We start from the raw sequence: 14,012 nt of genomic DNA, 5'->3' as shown, positions 1-14,012 counted from the left end.
TCCAGGTCGGAGCTGTGTAAGCCTGTGATGGATGGGGGTGAAGGGTCAGAACAGGGGCGTGCTCGTAGGTCGATCTTAGCTTCTGAGTGGGTGGGGTGGGGCGGCTCTGGGGAGGGCAGGGGCCTCTGGTTCTAGGAAGAAGAGAGTTGGGGGTAGAGCCACTAGGAGTTGACCAATGAGGAGAGTGCCCATATTTGCATTCAGGAGCCTGCAAATTCCTCTGGGCTCAGATATCCGCCCCTGACACAGTCCTCCTCCTCCTCCCCCACCTGCCTCGGGCATAAAAGGCACCAGGTGAGGGCCTCGCCACTCCTCCTGCCTTTGGAAGCTCTCAGGCCAGTGTCGCTCCCGTATTCCGTCTAGCCATGACTTCCTACAGCTATCGCCAGTCCTCCGCCACCTCGACCTTCGGGGGCTTGGGCGGCGGCTCCGTGCGCTTTGGGTCTGGGGGCGCCTTCCGCCCACCCAGCATCCACGGGGGCTCAGGCGGCCGCGGTGTGTCTGTGTCCTCTGCCCGTTTCGTGTCCTCGTCCTGTGGGGGCTATGGTGGGGGCTATGGTGGCGGCTATGATGGGTCCGATGGGCTACTGACGGTCAATGAGAAGCTCACGATGCAGAACCTCAACGACCGCCTGGCCTCCTACCTGGACAAGGTGCGCGCCCTGGAGCAGGCTAACGGCGAGTTGGAGGTGAAGATCCGAGACTGGTACCAGAAGCAGGGGCCCGGGCCCTCCCGTGACTACAGCCACTACTTCAAGACCATCGAAGATCTGCGGGAGAAGGTGGGTGATGACCCGCGGGAAGTGCACCTGCCGCCATGGGACAGGCGGCGCGGCGAAAACCCAGCCCCCGTGGGCCGGTTAGGACGTGGGAGTGTCCGCAGGGTGGGGCAGAGACAAAGGGGGCAGGAAGTGGAGACTGGGGTGGGGGAAGGGGAAAGACGGAGGGGGCGGGGAACACGACTGGGAGGGGGCAGGTAAATGGGTGGGGCCTATAGAGGTGGCTAGGATAGGGTTCCAGAGGAGAGGCAGGTTCACTAGACCAGGGGAAGGGGGGATTCGAAGAGTGGGCGACATCCACGGCTCCGGGGCTGTCCAGAGGTGTAGACCCGGCACTGTAGGCTTAGCAAGGAACTGCAAGAGTTTAGCCTGGGGGACTCTGGTCCACCCTGGGCCAGACCTGCCCTCTGAGACTCCCGGTGGGCGGGCCCCTGCATTCTTCTTGTTTGGCTGGGCGGGTCTGGTTTTCATCACACACAGGCTTTGACCTCCTCTCACTCCTCTCCTGCCCAGGGGCTGCCCAGGCTTAAGAGGAGCTCTAGGAAGAATGTGAGAGTCAGCTGTGGTCCCTGGGCCAGGGAAGGAGGGACATAGGCAGAGGCCCTGGGTCTTTGCTATTGTGGATCTCTGTCCTGGAGGACCAGGTGTAGGGGCAGCTTCCTGTGGATCTGTGCCACAAGCTTTGGCCCTAAAAGGCCTGCAGGGAAAACCTCTGCCCTAAAGAACTGTATCAGATACCAGAGGGAAGTTTAAAAACACAACCACACTGGGTCTCCCAAGGTGCAGCTCCCCAGAACAGTTCACTGTGCCCACCTTGAGCCTAGCATGGTGCTGGGGGGCATAGACCCTGACCCATAGATAGTAGAGAGCTAGAGATGTCACCAACCAGCTAGAGTAGTGCTTTACACAGATTTTAAATTGTGACCTACAGTAGGAAATACTATGTATCACGCACCTCCTGTCTCCTGCTCCTTCCTTCGCTCCCTCCTTCCATCCTTCCCTCTTCTCCCTTCTCCTCCTCCTTCCCTCTCTCTTTGTGTCTCTCTCTCTCTCTCTCTCACACACACACACACACACACACACACACATGGTAAAAGTTCCTTGAAACAATTCTTACCCTATTGTGGATGATTCCTCTCTGATTTTCATATTGTTTCACTAAAAATATGCAAATTACCACCTGATGATAAATTGACTAATGAGTTGTGACCTGCTCTTTGGAAAACACTGAAACCAAATACCTTAATCAGTGATGAGCTGGGTGATGCAAATGTGTCCCTGAGGTCAAACAGTCTTCAAATTGGGGTGAATAAGAAGATTTCTACTTGTATTGTGGGAGTAATCATAGACCTGGCATCGAGGTTCGTCACTTATAAAGGGTGAGGCACATAGTGTCTGGCACAGAGGAGATGCTCTGTAAAAGAGATCCTTTTGCCTTATGGCAGAATGTGGTTTGAGTGGGGGTACAGACAAAGGGGTAAGCCCTTCTTGATGCATCCGGTTTATAGGCCCCCTTCAGGCCATTTAAAGTTTCATCCAGCACAGGTCTCAGAGACGTCCTCCCAGGGTGGACCCCCTGCCAACCTACCCCTTAGTATGTCTTCCTGCTTCAGTTCCTGACCATGGATTGATTCCAAGGCCTCCTGGAGCGCAGGCCAATGGGCAGCTGCTGGGCTGTGGTCTCTAGGGAGTGGGGGTATATTCATTTCTCCCCCCCTCCTCTGAGAAGAAAGTGGGTGGTTGGTCCAACTGCTGCCAACCTCGTACCTTCTCCCTTCCAGATTCTTGGTGCCACCATTGAGAATTCCAGAATTGTCCTGCAGATCGACAATGCCCGTCTGGCTGCAGATGACTTCCGAACCAAGTGAGTGTCTTTGCTTGCAGGGCTGCAGAAGCTAGGGCAGCAGGATGTAGGGGTGCAACCCCAGGCTTTTATGGGGCTCCATGCAGTGGGGATTGGATTCTGCCCTCAGGCAACCCAGCTGGCCTGAAGCAAGCCTCCCCACGGATTCCTGAAAGTCATCAGAGGTGCAGAGCCAGCTCTGGCCTGACCACCCCCGTTTCCTCTGATAGGTTTGAGACGGAGCAGGCCCTGCGCATGAGTGTGGAGGCCGACATCAACGGCCTGCGCAGGGTGCTGGACGAGCTGACCCTCGCCAGAGCTGACCTGGAGATGCAGATCGAAGGCCTGAAGGAGGAGCTGGCACACCTGAAGAAGAACCATGAGGAGGTGGGTCAAGTTGTGCCTTCTGTCCACCCTGCCCCACCTTACAAGGGCTGAGGGCACTGTTGTCCCGTACCCTCTGACTGTGGCCATGCTCAGTGCCCTGAGTGGCAATTATGACTCCCAGGAACTCAGCAGGGGATGGTGGCCACCTAGTTCACTCCCCAGTGCTGGTTCCTAGGCCTGTGCCTTAGCTCCCTTTGACCTGGTGGGTAGGGGAGTGGCCTGGCTCAGGTTCAGCAGGCTGTGGGCTCTGACATGCCCATCTCAACTATGTCTTTGCAGGAAATCAGCGCCCTGAGGGGCCAAGTGGGTGGCCAGGTCAGTGTGGAGGTGGATTCTGCTCCAGGCATTGACCTAGCCAAGATCCTCAGCGACATGAGAAGCCAATATGAGCTCATGGCTGAGAAGAACCGGAAGGATGCGGAAGCTTGGTTCATCAGTCAGGTAGGGAGGGGACACAGGTGCCCTTTGGTGACTGGCAAGGAGAGAGGGCTTGATGCCCTTCCCTCCCCCAAAGGCCTGCCTCAGTGATTATTCCCTCCCTGTACTCCCTTATCACAGACAGAGGAGCTAAACCAGGAGGTCGCTAGCCACACCGAGCAGCTCCAGATGAGCAAGACTGAAGTCACTGACCTGCGACGGACCCTTCAGGGCCTTGAGATTGAGCTGCAGTCCCATCTTAGTATGGTATGTGTCCCCTGTCCCATGGGCTGCACACTTTTGCCCTTGCAGCTGGTGGCTGTGCCCATGGTTCCTCAGGGAACCAGGCTCTGCGGAGTCACATCCCTTCTGCCTCCTCTCAGAAAGCCGCCCTGGAAGGCACGTTGGCAGAGACAGAGGCCCGCTATGGAGCTCAGCTGGCACACATCCAGGGGGTGATCGGCGGCATTGAAGCCCAGCTGGGCAACGTGCGTGCTGATATGGAGCGGCAGAACCAGGAGTACCAGCAGCTCATGGGCATCAAGACGCGGCTGGAGCAGGAGATTGCCACTTACCGCAACCTGCTCGAGGGCCAGGATGCCCACTACAACAACCTGCCCACTACCAAGGCTATCTGAGCGGGCAGATTCCTGGGTCCCTGCCCTCCTGCAGGGGGAGTCCCCTGGGGCGGGACATGGTGGGGGAACCCTTATTCCTGACTCATCCCCTGACCTTCCAATAAAACTTCATTGCCCAAGGGAAGAAGATGTGTGGTTTGTTATTTCAGATCATGGAGACATGACCTTGGTCCCCTTTATGTCTTATTTGAACCTAAGTCCACCCTGTCCCAGCATCCTCGCACACTACAGCTGTAATAATTTCTGTTTGCACGAGTCTTCGTTTATCTAACACGTTCCCTACAACACCCTTGTGAAATAAGCATTGGTTCCATTTCACAGAGAGGTGAACTAAGTCTTAGAAGCGGTGTGTTGTGTATGTAACCGTTCTAATCCACGGCAATGGTAGGACTTGAAACTATGGTTCCAGAGTGAGTTTTCTTTCCTTTGTACTTCCCTGAGGGTTGGGGTGCATGTGTGAAATGAATGTGCGTGAAATAAATATGCCATTTCATGAAAACAGTCCTAAAAGATAGTATGAACTGAATTTTCTTGATTAGGAAATGTGTTCAGAGAAGTACTTATCCACATAGTAACTATGCAACAGCCAGAATGAGAACCTGTTAACTGATTCTTGGCCCATGCTGTCATCTCTGATGGCCAGTTGATAGCATTTGTGCCAGTCCTACTCCACGTGAAGGCTCAGGCCAGGGATTTCCAGGGGGCGGTTTCTCTTGACAGATCTCTCTACCTAACCAAAACTGGGGCTTTGGGGTCAGACTCCCCTTAAAACAAGGCTGGAGAGGGTGTCCCTGTTGGTGAGTGTCTTTGTGCATGCACTGACACACTCACCCACACCCTGGCAGTCCTGCTGTAAATTAACCCACCAGCCCATACTTGGGCCCAGAGCCTGGAATGGGACCCCGCTGTGACCCAGACTGCTCACACAGACCCCCCCACAACCTGGCTTGCCTGGGGCGCATCCTGGGCCAGCAAAGGAACAAAGTCCCAGCTTCCTGGTACAACTCTGCGCCTGGGTGGGTACAGTCCTGCCCCTGTGGTTTACAGCTCAGTGGCCAGTCCAAGGCAAATGAGGCCCATAAAGCAGGGGCTTGGCTGAGGGCTCAGGCTAACTCAGGGGAGGAGACAAGTGGAGGACACTCATGCCCTGTCCCCATGCTTAGGTCTTCTAGGCCAACAGATTGAACACTGGCTGCCTTGTGCCAGGGACCAGCACACCTCATGCTGATCCTGAAGGAGGTGCTATTTCCTCCTTTTTCCAGTAGGTCTCAGGGCTTCCTTAGCTTGCTCCAGATCACAAGGCTGGTTATAACTGTGTGACCCTCGAGCTATGCTTTTCCTTAGCCCTGGTCCCTTCTCCCACTGCTTAATTTCTCAGGAAGCCGTGGGAGCTCAGGGCAGAGGCCTGGCAGCATCCCCAGGCTCGGTCCTGACTGTCCAGATATCCTTGTCCCTGCTTGTGAAAGCCTCTGTTGTTGTCACAGCTGAAACCCTCCCTCTGCTCTGGGGCCCCTGGAATGTGGCTACAGGGCTGGGTTTGAGCCCACACAGGTGTGGCAGGTGACAGGTCGCAGGCCTGGGTGTGGGGAATGAAGACTTCCTTTGTGTATGCAGGGAGAAGGGTAGGGCAAGGACACATCTGTGTTTCAGTCTGAGAACTGTGTCTGAGGAGGCCTGGGATAGGAGAGAGAGGGTTTGGGGGCATGAAGGCTGGGTCTTTTCATTCCTGCTGGTCATTATGGCTGCTCTCTGTTTGTAAAGACTTTCTAGTCATCTTGGTCGAGCTCTGTGTGTCGGGTGCATTGGAGTTATGTCCATTTTCCTGACTGGTAGACTGAGGCTCAGAGAGCGGCGTCATTATCCAAAGATGCACACCTGGTGAATGGGAAAGGAGGGACCCCAAGGTGCTTTATCCTTGACACCTCCCTGGGGGACATAGGAGTGAGTGGGATCTAACATTTATGGGGACCTTCTTACCCATGTGCCCTCAAACTCTCACTATGGCCCTGGGGCTGGAGTCAGTGTTAATGGCCCCATTTTAAATCAGGAACCTGGCTTAGAGAGACTGAGTCACACTCAGAGGTGGGACCCAGTTAGGCTCTTTCCATGGGGTTGCATGGTCCCATCTCAAGGAAGGAAGGAGCGTCCCACACCAGGGACGCTTATCTGGCTATGGTGGGCACAGAAACTGGCACACTGCAGCCTGGGCTGGGCCCAGAGCTCAACCCTCCAGAAGGCCATCCCACAGGGCGCTACTGAGGAGGCCCCAGAAACACACCCAAACCTGGAGCTCACAGTCGTGGTTTGGACCGAGATCAGGGATTTTCGAACGTGGCAACAAGCAGGTGGGGCTGTCCCTGGCCTGGGCCAGAGAGTGGCGGGAAAGACAATCTAGGGGCTGCTGGAGGAGAGTTGGGGTACAGAATGGGGCTGGCTGGGATCCACCCCTCCTTCACCCTGGGGTGATGGACAAGTAATTGTTCTTGTGTTAATTGTTGGGGCCGCTGTGTCTGCAGAGGCTTTAATGAGCTCTGGCTGATCTGAGTTTGATTATTTGTCTTTCAGAGAGAAAGACGATATCCTCCCACCCATGAGACAATGCTAAACTGTCTGGGCCCAGCATTCAGAGGCCTGGCTCAGTGGGAATCTGGGTGAGGAGGAGCCTGCTGCACCAATGTAGGCCCTCCAATCCAGCTCAGATGTAGGAATTTGGGGTCTGAAGGAGGGAGGGATCCTCTTTCCCTGTCTCCTGCTTGAGAAGGGGTCAGAGACCTATTTTGGTGGTGCCCTTTCTAGCTGTGCTTCCTAGCATTAGCAACTTTGCCTCTCTGAGTCCCAATCTCATTCCTTCTGAAACAAGGACAGGGGGCATTCTGTGTCATAGGATTAGAGGGGACAGTGATGCAAAATTACCTTGTAAATCATGAAGTGTGATGGAAGTAGGGCATTGCATTATTGCAGCAAAAATAGGAGCCATCTGATTGCGCAGTTGGAGCTGGCTATAGTTGAGTGATGCTGCTAAGCCTGAGCGTGCTTTGGCTCAGGGGCACGTCGATGCCAAAGGACAGAGTCTTCCTGGCCAGGGCACTCCAAAGTCCTCATGCTGGACTTGCAGCCTACCATTGTCCCCCTCAGATGATGGAGTGCTAGGAGGAGGCAGGATGAGACTCTTGGGTTTTAGGGCTTCTGGGGAAGAGAAGGCTGAGAGTGCCCTGCGCTCCAATGAAACTGATTCTTAAAAAGTAACACGTCCAAAATCTCACACATGTCGTTGATAGCGATGAGATTTGAACCCAGGCCTGAGGGGCTCCAGAGCCCCGCCTGTTCCTCTGTGCTGTGGCCCTGCCACCTGTCCAAGTGGCACTGTCCACAGGTGCTAGTATCCCTGGGAAGCAGGGCCTCTGAGCTGGTGGCAGAAGCAAAGGACATCCTGAGTGTGCAACTGCCCTCTCTTGCCTCAGTCTCCTGTGTGAGTGATGCTGAGGCCCACGATAGCTCTGGTGCCTTCCACCTGCCTGTCAGACCTTAATCTCCTCCCTCTCACAACACTCAGGCATGTAGAGCCTTTGGATTCAGCCTCTCCCTAACCCGCAGGGCTCCATAGGATGAACGTGGGTTAATCTGGCCCTGCTAAGCAGCGACATGCCTCTCACTGGAGAAGGCAGGGGCTTCCTGGAACTTGCCCCAGCCTTATCTGCAGAGGTTTGCTCCAACGCATCCCAAGAGCAAGCAAAGGTTCAGTGACATGTGCAGTTGGCAGGTAGCAGGATAATCAATCAGCTTCTTGTCAGCTCTGGGCCTGCTGGGCTTTTGCAAGCTAGCCAAGGCCATGGGGATAAGGCTGAGGGAGCTGGAGGAGTGGGAGGGGGCTTCAGGTATTGGGGACAAAGAGAGGTAGAAGGAGGACAGTCCATTTGCAGCACTAGGGAAGGGACAGATGCTGGCCCTTCTGGTCACCTCATCTAGAACTTGACTCAAGACCCCCTCTCTTGTCCCCAACCTGCACCCATGGGCCCTGCATTCCCATCCCCAGAGGTCTCTGCTACTTTCATGTCCTGCAGGTTTATGCATGGAGACTTTGAGCGGGAGAACATAGAGATTGGGGAACTGAGGGCAGGGAGCTATCCACCTTGGGGTGAGCCTCATGGGCTGCGGGCAGTGGAGTCCAGCTGAGGACACACCTGGTCTCGTTGCTCTAACAGGACAGGCAGAGAGGCCTTGGGAGTTGTACTGTGGTGAGAGTTCACTCTCTTCTGCTTTCTCTCTCCTGGGGTAGAGAGATGAACCTGTAGTCCAAGTGTTAAAACCATGGCCCTAGGCAAAACACCATTAATTCTGAATCATCTCTTTTGTTGCATTTAAAAAAAAAAAAAAAAGAAAGAAAAGAAAAACTCCACACGAGCCATGTTGAGGTGTGGAGGCAGCTGTGTTTGTCAGGAAGGCAGGAGTTGGCTTTGCTCTGGGGGAGGAGACAAGGCCCCACAACCCCCTCCAAGGGGTATATAAAGAGCCCTTGGCTGTGGGTGACTGTGCTGCAGTCTGGTTTCAACACCTCCTGTCAGCGTCTGTCCTGCTTGCTGAGAACTCTTGAGCACCGTTGTCTGGCTATGGCCACCACATTTCTGCAAACTTCTTCTTCCACCTTTGGGGGTGGCTCCACGCGAGGGGGCTCCCTCAGGGCTGGGGGAGGGGGCTTCGGTGGAGGGAGTCTCTATGGGGGAGGTGGAAGCCGCAGTATTTCAGCTTCTTCTGCGAGGTTTGTCTCGTCGGGCTCTGCAGGGGGCTATGGAGGCGGCATGAGCTGCGGCTTTGGCAGTGGAGCCGGTAGTGGTTTTGGCGGAGGCTTTGGTGGGGGTTTGGGTGGTGGCTTTGGTGACTTTGGTGGTGGAGATGGTGGCCTCCTCTCTGGTAATGAGAAGGTGACCATGCAGAACCTCAACGACCGCCTGGCCTCCTACCTGGACAAGGTGCGCGCCCTGGAGCAGGCGAACACAGAGTTGGAGGTGAAGATCCGAGACTGGTACCAGAAGCAGAGTCCGGCCAGTCCCGAACGTGACTATAGCCACTATTTTAAGACCATGGAAGAGATTCGTGACAAAGTAAGTCCTCAGATGTCAGAGAGGAGAGCAGGTGGCTGGCATCCTGCACACATCTGTAATGGTAATGTTACCGCTGACTCGGGAAATCCTTCTTGCATGATGTGTAACCTCAGCAACCTTGAAATGCATGTGCCTTCCAGGTGCAGATGCTGGTGCACATCTGCTTCACTTGGCAGTGCTGGGGTGGGAGTGGTTTTGGGAATCTGGTTAGGACTCATGGGGACACAGGTGGGGGCAATGATAGCAACTTGCCTTCTTTGCCCCCAACACCTTGCAGGGTGCTTGGCAAGAATGATATTGAAGTGTGGTCTCATGAGCTCTAAATGTCCAGACCTCTTGCCTCACCTTTTCAGGATGCTTTTAGTGTCAAAAACATTATTGGAACTTAAGAGACCTGGAAACTCTAGATAGGCTCTGTCTCCCTCTCACCTTCCTTCTTACTCACTGGGACGAGTTTCTTCATCTGCAAAATGTTTTCCTTAGGTGCTCTCCCTGTTCCCATTGGCTAGAATGTTCATAGATCCAGGGCTCTGTCAAGATAGGCAGGAGGCAGCTACCCTTTGCTGTGCACAAGGAGACTGACTGTTAGTGTGTACCCAAGAAGGCTATCGCAAGAATCAACCTTGCCCCACTCCAGCGCACCCTTGGCCAGTTCTTATGGGGTATTCCAGGCAATACTGCCTTTTTGGTCTTCCATGCCCTGGGGACAGGAAGAGCAATCCCTGAGGTGTGGCAAGGAGGGTGGTATGGACGAGAGCAAGTAATAGGCACTGAAGGTGAGGCTGGATTCTATGTGCCCCAGAGGCTGTACAGGCTTCTGTTGGTGGTGTTGGAGGAGAGGTTGTCAGTAAGGGGACCTTAGGGCAGGAGAACAGCAGCCCTCAGCACAAATCAAATCCCTGTCTCTTGCAGATCCTGGCTGCCACCATCGACAACTCCCGGGTCATCCTGGAGATCGACAATGCTAGGCTGGCTGCGGATGACTTCAGGCTCAAGTGTGTTCCCGCTGCTGTCTCCTAGTCCTGCACTGCCCCCTTTACTCAGTCTTCCTCATCCTTCCTGACTTTGAGCTCCCTCTCTCTTCTCAGGTATGAGAACGAGCTGGCCCTGCGCCAGAGTGTGGAAGCTGACATCAATGGCCTGCGCAGGGTGCTGGATGAGCTGACCCTGGCCAGGACTGACCTGGAGATGCAGATTGAGAGCCTGAATGAAGAGCTGGCCTACCTGAAGAAGAACCACGAGGAGGCGAGAGTGGGGCAGTGGCTTTGGGTGGTGGGAGGCAGAGCAGGGCTGGTGCTTCCTCATAGTTTGCCCACGGCTTGGTGGTTGAGAAATACAACTTTCCCCCAAATGAAAAAAACAGAGGTCCCTATGGAGAGGAAGGGGCACTGTCCTCTGGCGACCTGGACCCAAGGCTAAGGCAGGTGTGAAATGCTATCTTGGTTTGGTTTATGAGCTCACGTAAGGGACCTATGGTGTCTTGGAGTCCTGACTTGGTGGGATCTAGAATAGAAGGTTCTTTAGAGCTGAGGAGCCCATGTGACCCATCCTCTTCTTGTGCAATGGGGAATCCAGGAGTTTTCGATGGTGGTGGCCAAAGAGGTCAGGGCTTGGGGCACTATGTCAAGGTCACCTTGTGAGTTAGGGACAGAGGCAGGGTTGGCTTTCAGGACCACCCAGTCCTGTCTTTACATGGTGTCTCTCACCATACAGGAGATGAAGGAGTTCAGCAACCAGCTGGCCGGCCAGGTCAATGTGGAGATGGATGCTGCACCTGGTGTGGACCTGACCCGCATGCTGACTGAGATGAGGGAGCAGTATGAGGCCATTGCAGAGAAGAACCGTCGGGATGCTGAGGCCTGGTTCTTCAGCAAGGTGGGCCTGACCTTCTAGTCCTGCCCTGCCCCAGTCCCCCACTCCCCAGTGTCCGAGGAGGTTCATATCTCTTGTTTGTGACTTTCAGACCGAGGAGCTGAACAAGGAAGTGGTCTCCAACACAGAAATGATCCAGACCAGCAAGACAGAGATCACAGACCTGAGACGCACCATGCAGGGGCTGGAGATCGAACTGCAGTCCCAGCTTAGCATGGTAAGGCCACCACCCTGGCCTCTTTGGTGACAGATGCTCCCATCTTCCATGGCTGGTGAACCCTTGAGGTTCTCAAGTCCCTGCAGAGGTGGCTCCCTTACTCCATTCCATCCCTCCCACGCCTATGCTCTTGGCAGGTTCCTTTCTGGTCTGATGTGTCTCTGCATCTGTTGCCCTACCAGAAAGCCGGACTAGAGAACTCACTGGCAGAGATTGAGTGTCGCTACGCAACACAGCTGCAGCAGATCCAGGGGCTCATCAGTGGCCTTGAGGCCCAGCTGAGTGAGCTCCGCAGTGAGATGGAGTGCCAAAACCAGGAGTACAACATGCTTTTGGACATCAAGACTCGGCTGGAGCAGGAGATCGCCACCTACCGCAGCCTGCTCGAGGGCCAGGATGCCAAGTAGGGCCATGGACTCAGGGGGAGGAAGAAGGAGAGACTGCATATGACTGCAGGGTCATCTGAAGGGGACAACAGGGTGGCCCCAAGCAGCTATACTGTATAGTGAAGAGAGCTGAGTTAGGAGTAAGGGGTCTGGATTCTGCACTAAGGTCTTGGGCTGTTATCTTGGGCAAGTCACTTTTGAACCTGAGCTTCTCTATAAATGACAGAGGTTGGGCTAAGAAGATTTAATGTTCCTTCCTTCTCTGTGTGAAATAGACCGGGTATTATTGTAGACTGTCTGCTTGGGGGTGATGCCTGATGGGCTGTCAGGATGTCCCATCTCCAAGAGGAGTCAGGGGTGGGGTGGGTGGGGGATGGAGAGGACCATTCATCTGTCCACCAGAGCTACTCTTAAGGAGACTGGAGCTTTTGCCCTTTGCTAACATCTGTTGTCCCCTCTGTTTCAGGATGGCTGGCATTGGCACCAAGGAAGGTAGGAAGGCTTAATTTTTCCAGTGTGGGGTGGGGACTGAAGCTGCTAGTCCCCTTGGAATGGAGAGGAAGAGGAAAGAGACCAAACATCTAGGAGGGTGGGGAACTCCTATTTCAGGATGTACCCCTTCTGCAGTGGGACCCTCAATTGGTCCAAGTGGGTGAGGTTGGAGATTTCCTGAGAATACTCTAGGCTGAGCAGGCTTTGTTGGGACATCTCTCTCCTGGGTCTGCCTTCATGCATGCACGATCAGATGCCCATAATTACTCCTGTTCACGTGCAGCTTAAAAACCCTGCATTATTGCTCACCCTGGCATACCTGCCGTTACCACCACCTGTGCCTTTGATGAGTAATTCAATACCAGACCTCCTGGTAACTCTGGCAGAATAGGCCAGTGGCCATTCTCAGAGATGCTGTGCTGTTTTCCCAAAGCCAAGCCCACACCCCGGCCATCTTGGGGGAGAGAGTGGAGGTTGCACTACAATAAAGCTTGTTCCTTTCCGTAGCCTCCCTGGGAGGTGGTGGCGGTGGCAGCAGCAGCAGCAGCAATTTCCGTGTTCACGTAGTGGAGTCTTCAGATGGAAAGTTGGTTTCCTCCAGCAAGAGAGAAATCTGAGTGCCTAGTATGAGAGAAATGTCGCTTGCCTCCCTCTGCTCTCCCCAGGCTGAACAGGGTGCTGGCCAGAGAGGCTGGAAAAGCAAACTCCAATTCCTGACTTCAGAGAGCGACTTGCTGAAGTGGGTCCCTTGGTCTTCCAGTTCAGGGCTCTGTATGTTCTCCTGCCTCTAGCTTTCCCCACCTCCTTTTGGGCATGGAGGTACAGCAAGGGGCTGTCATGGGTAACAAGCTCATTTGTACCCTGTCTGTGTTTGCAATAAAAACTGCTTTTCCTTTTGCAAATATCTCTTGGTAGTGTGTCCAGTTTTTCTTGGTGGGGTCTGGGATGGCCTCTGAGTTTGGAGGAGGCTCAGGGTCCATATGCTGATGTCTCCTGCCACAGTGGTCTCTTCCCTGAATGATGACACAAAATTCATTCTTTGGAGTGTTCAGGGCTCTGAAGCCTGGGATTTACAGTGTTATTCGGGCAACTTGCTCTGCTGGCAAGTGATTAATTGTATTAAGGGTATGGCTGGCACCATGCCAGGCACCCTTACCCATGTGCCCCATTGAATAAAACTGTGGGGTGGTCAGGATTTATTCTTCCCATTTTAGAGATGAGGACCCTGATGTTGCAGAGATGAAGGACTTGCCTGGTGGCCTCATGGATGGGCAGTAGGCAGCAGGGCTTGATGGGCCTCCTACCTTTATGGCTTCACAACCAGAGATTGCTCTGGGATTCTAGGCCAGGGCCCTTCACAGCCTGTTGTAGGATCCTTCCTGTGGCTTCTGTCCTCACCTCATGTGCTATTTGAAGGAAGGTGCACTTGACTTTCAGGGTGACTGGCCAATTCCTGTCTTTGCACTCCTATAAAGCTAACCTCACCCCCTGTGAGGCTAACACCTCTTCTTAAACGGCACTTGAAGTGCCCAGATGAAAAGACGCTGGCTCCAGGAAGCCCTCCCCGATTTTCTCAAGCTTAAGTCCAAAGCAACACCAGACCTTGTCCTTTTTTTTTTTTTTTTTTTTTCCTTTTTGAGACAGACTGGTCTTGAACTCTGGATTCCCCTGCCTCAGACTCCCAAGTGCTGGGATTACAGATACCCAGCTCTGTTGCTGTCTTGATCCAAATTCCCAGGGTCTTTCCTTATACCTAGAGTAGTGGAATTCACTCGTGCCTGGGTGTTGCCTCTAGTCTGGGACTGGTTTCTCTGAGCCCCAGAGTTCATAGTTCTGAACAGAGCACAGAAAAGGAGGAAACAGAGAAGTCAGGTGCCTCAGC

At 54.1% G+C, this 14,012-nt stretch overlaps 2 protein-coding genes across 4 annotated transcripts; both read left to right on the top strand.

Annotated features, from left to right (window-relative positions):
• Positions 1 to 243: 243 nt before the first annotated feature.
• Positions 244 to 4,191, top strand: LOC109675333 (keratin, type I cytoskeletal 19). Its single transcript, XM_074045707.1, has 6 exons — positions 244 to 782; positions 2,561 to 2,643; positions 2,853 to 3,009; positions 3,289 to 3,450; positions 3,568 to 3,693; positions 3,810 to 4,191. Exons 1-6 carry the CDS (start codon positions 366 to 368, stop codon positions 4,062 to 4,064), a joined length of 1,200 nt encoding a protein of 399 aa, XP_073901808.1. The 5' UTR covers positions 244 to 365; the 3' UTR covers positions 4,065 to 4,191.
• A 4,396-nt stretch (positions 4,192 to 8,587) lies between these two features.
• Krt15 (keratin 15) lies at positions 8,588 to 13,034 on the top strand. 3 transcript variants are annotated; one of them, XM_074045709.1, is made up of 8 exons: positions 8,588 to 9,163; positions 10,076 to 10,158; positions 10,252 to 10,408; positions 10,877 to 11,038; positions 11,127 to 11,252; positions 11,390 to 11,655; positions 12,105 to 12,130; positions 12,796 to 13,034. In XM_074045709.1, exons 1-8 carry the CDS (start codon positions 8,672 to 8,674, stop codon positions 12,798 to 12,800), a joined length of 1,317 nt encoding a protein of 438 aa, XP_073901810.1. In that variant the 5' UTR covers positions 8,588 to 8,671; the 3' UTR covers positions 12,801 to 13,034. The 3 variants fall into 3 exon arrangements, with proteins under 3 accessions (XP_073901810.1, XP_073901809.1, XP_020007656.2); XM_074045708.1 differs by having other exon boundaries at positions 8,589 to 9,163; positions 12,638 to 13,034; XM_020152067.2 differs by having other exon boundaries at positions 8,590 to 9,163; positions 11,435 to 11,655; positions 12,638 to 13,034.
• The last annotated feature ends 978 nt before the right edge of the window (positions 13,035 to 14,012 follow it).

This window comes from Castor canadensis, chromosome 11 (genome assembly GCF_047511655.1).
Source record: "Castor canadensis chromosome 11, mCasCan1.hap1v2, whole genome shotgun sequence".
Lineage (NCBI taxonomy): Eukaryota > Metazoa > Chordata > Mammalia > Rodentia > Castoridae > Castor > Castor canadensis.
Note: the sequence above shows the minus strand (reverse complement) of the source record. Positions and strands in the feature narration are given on the sequence as shown.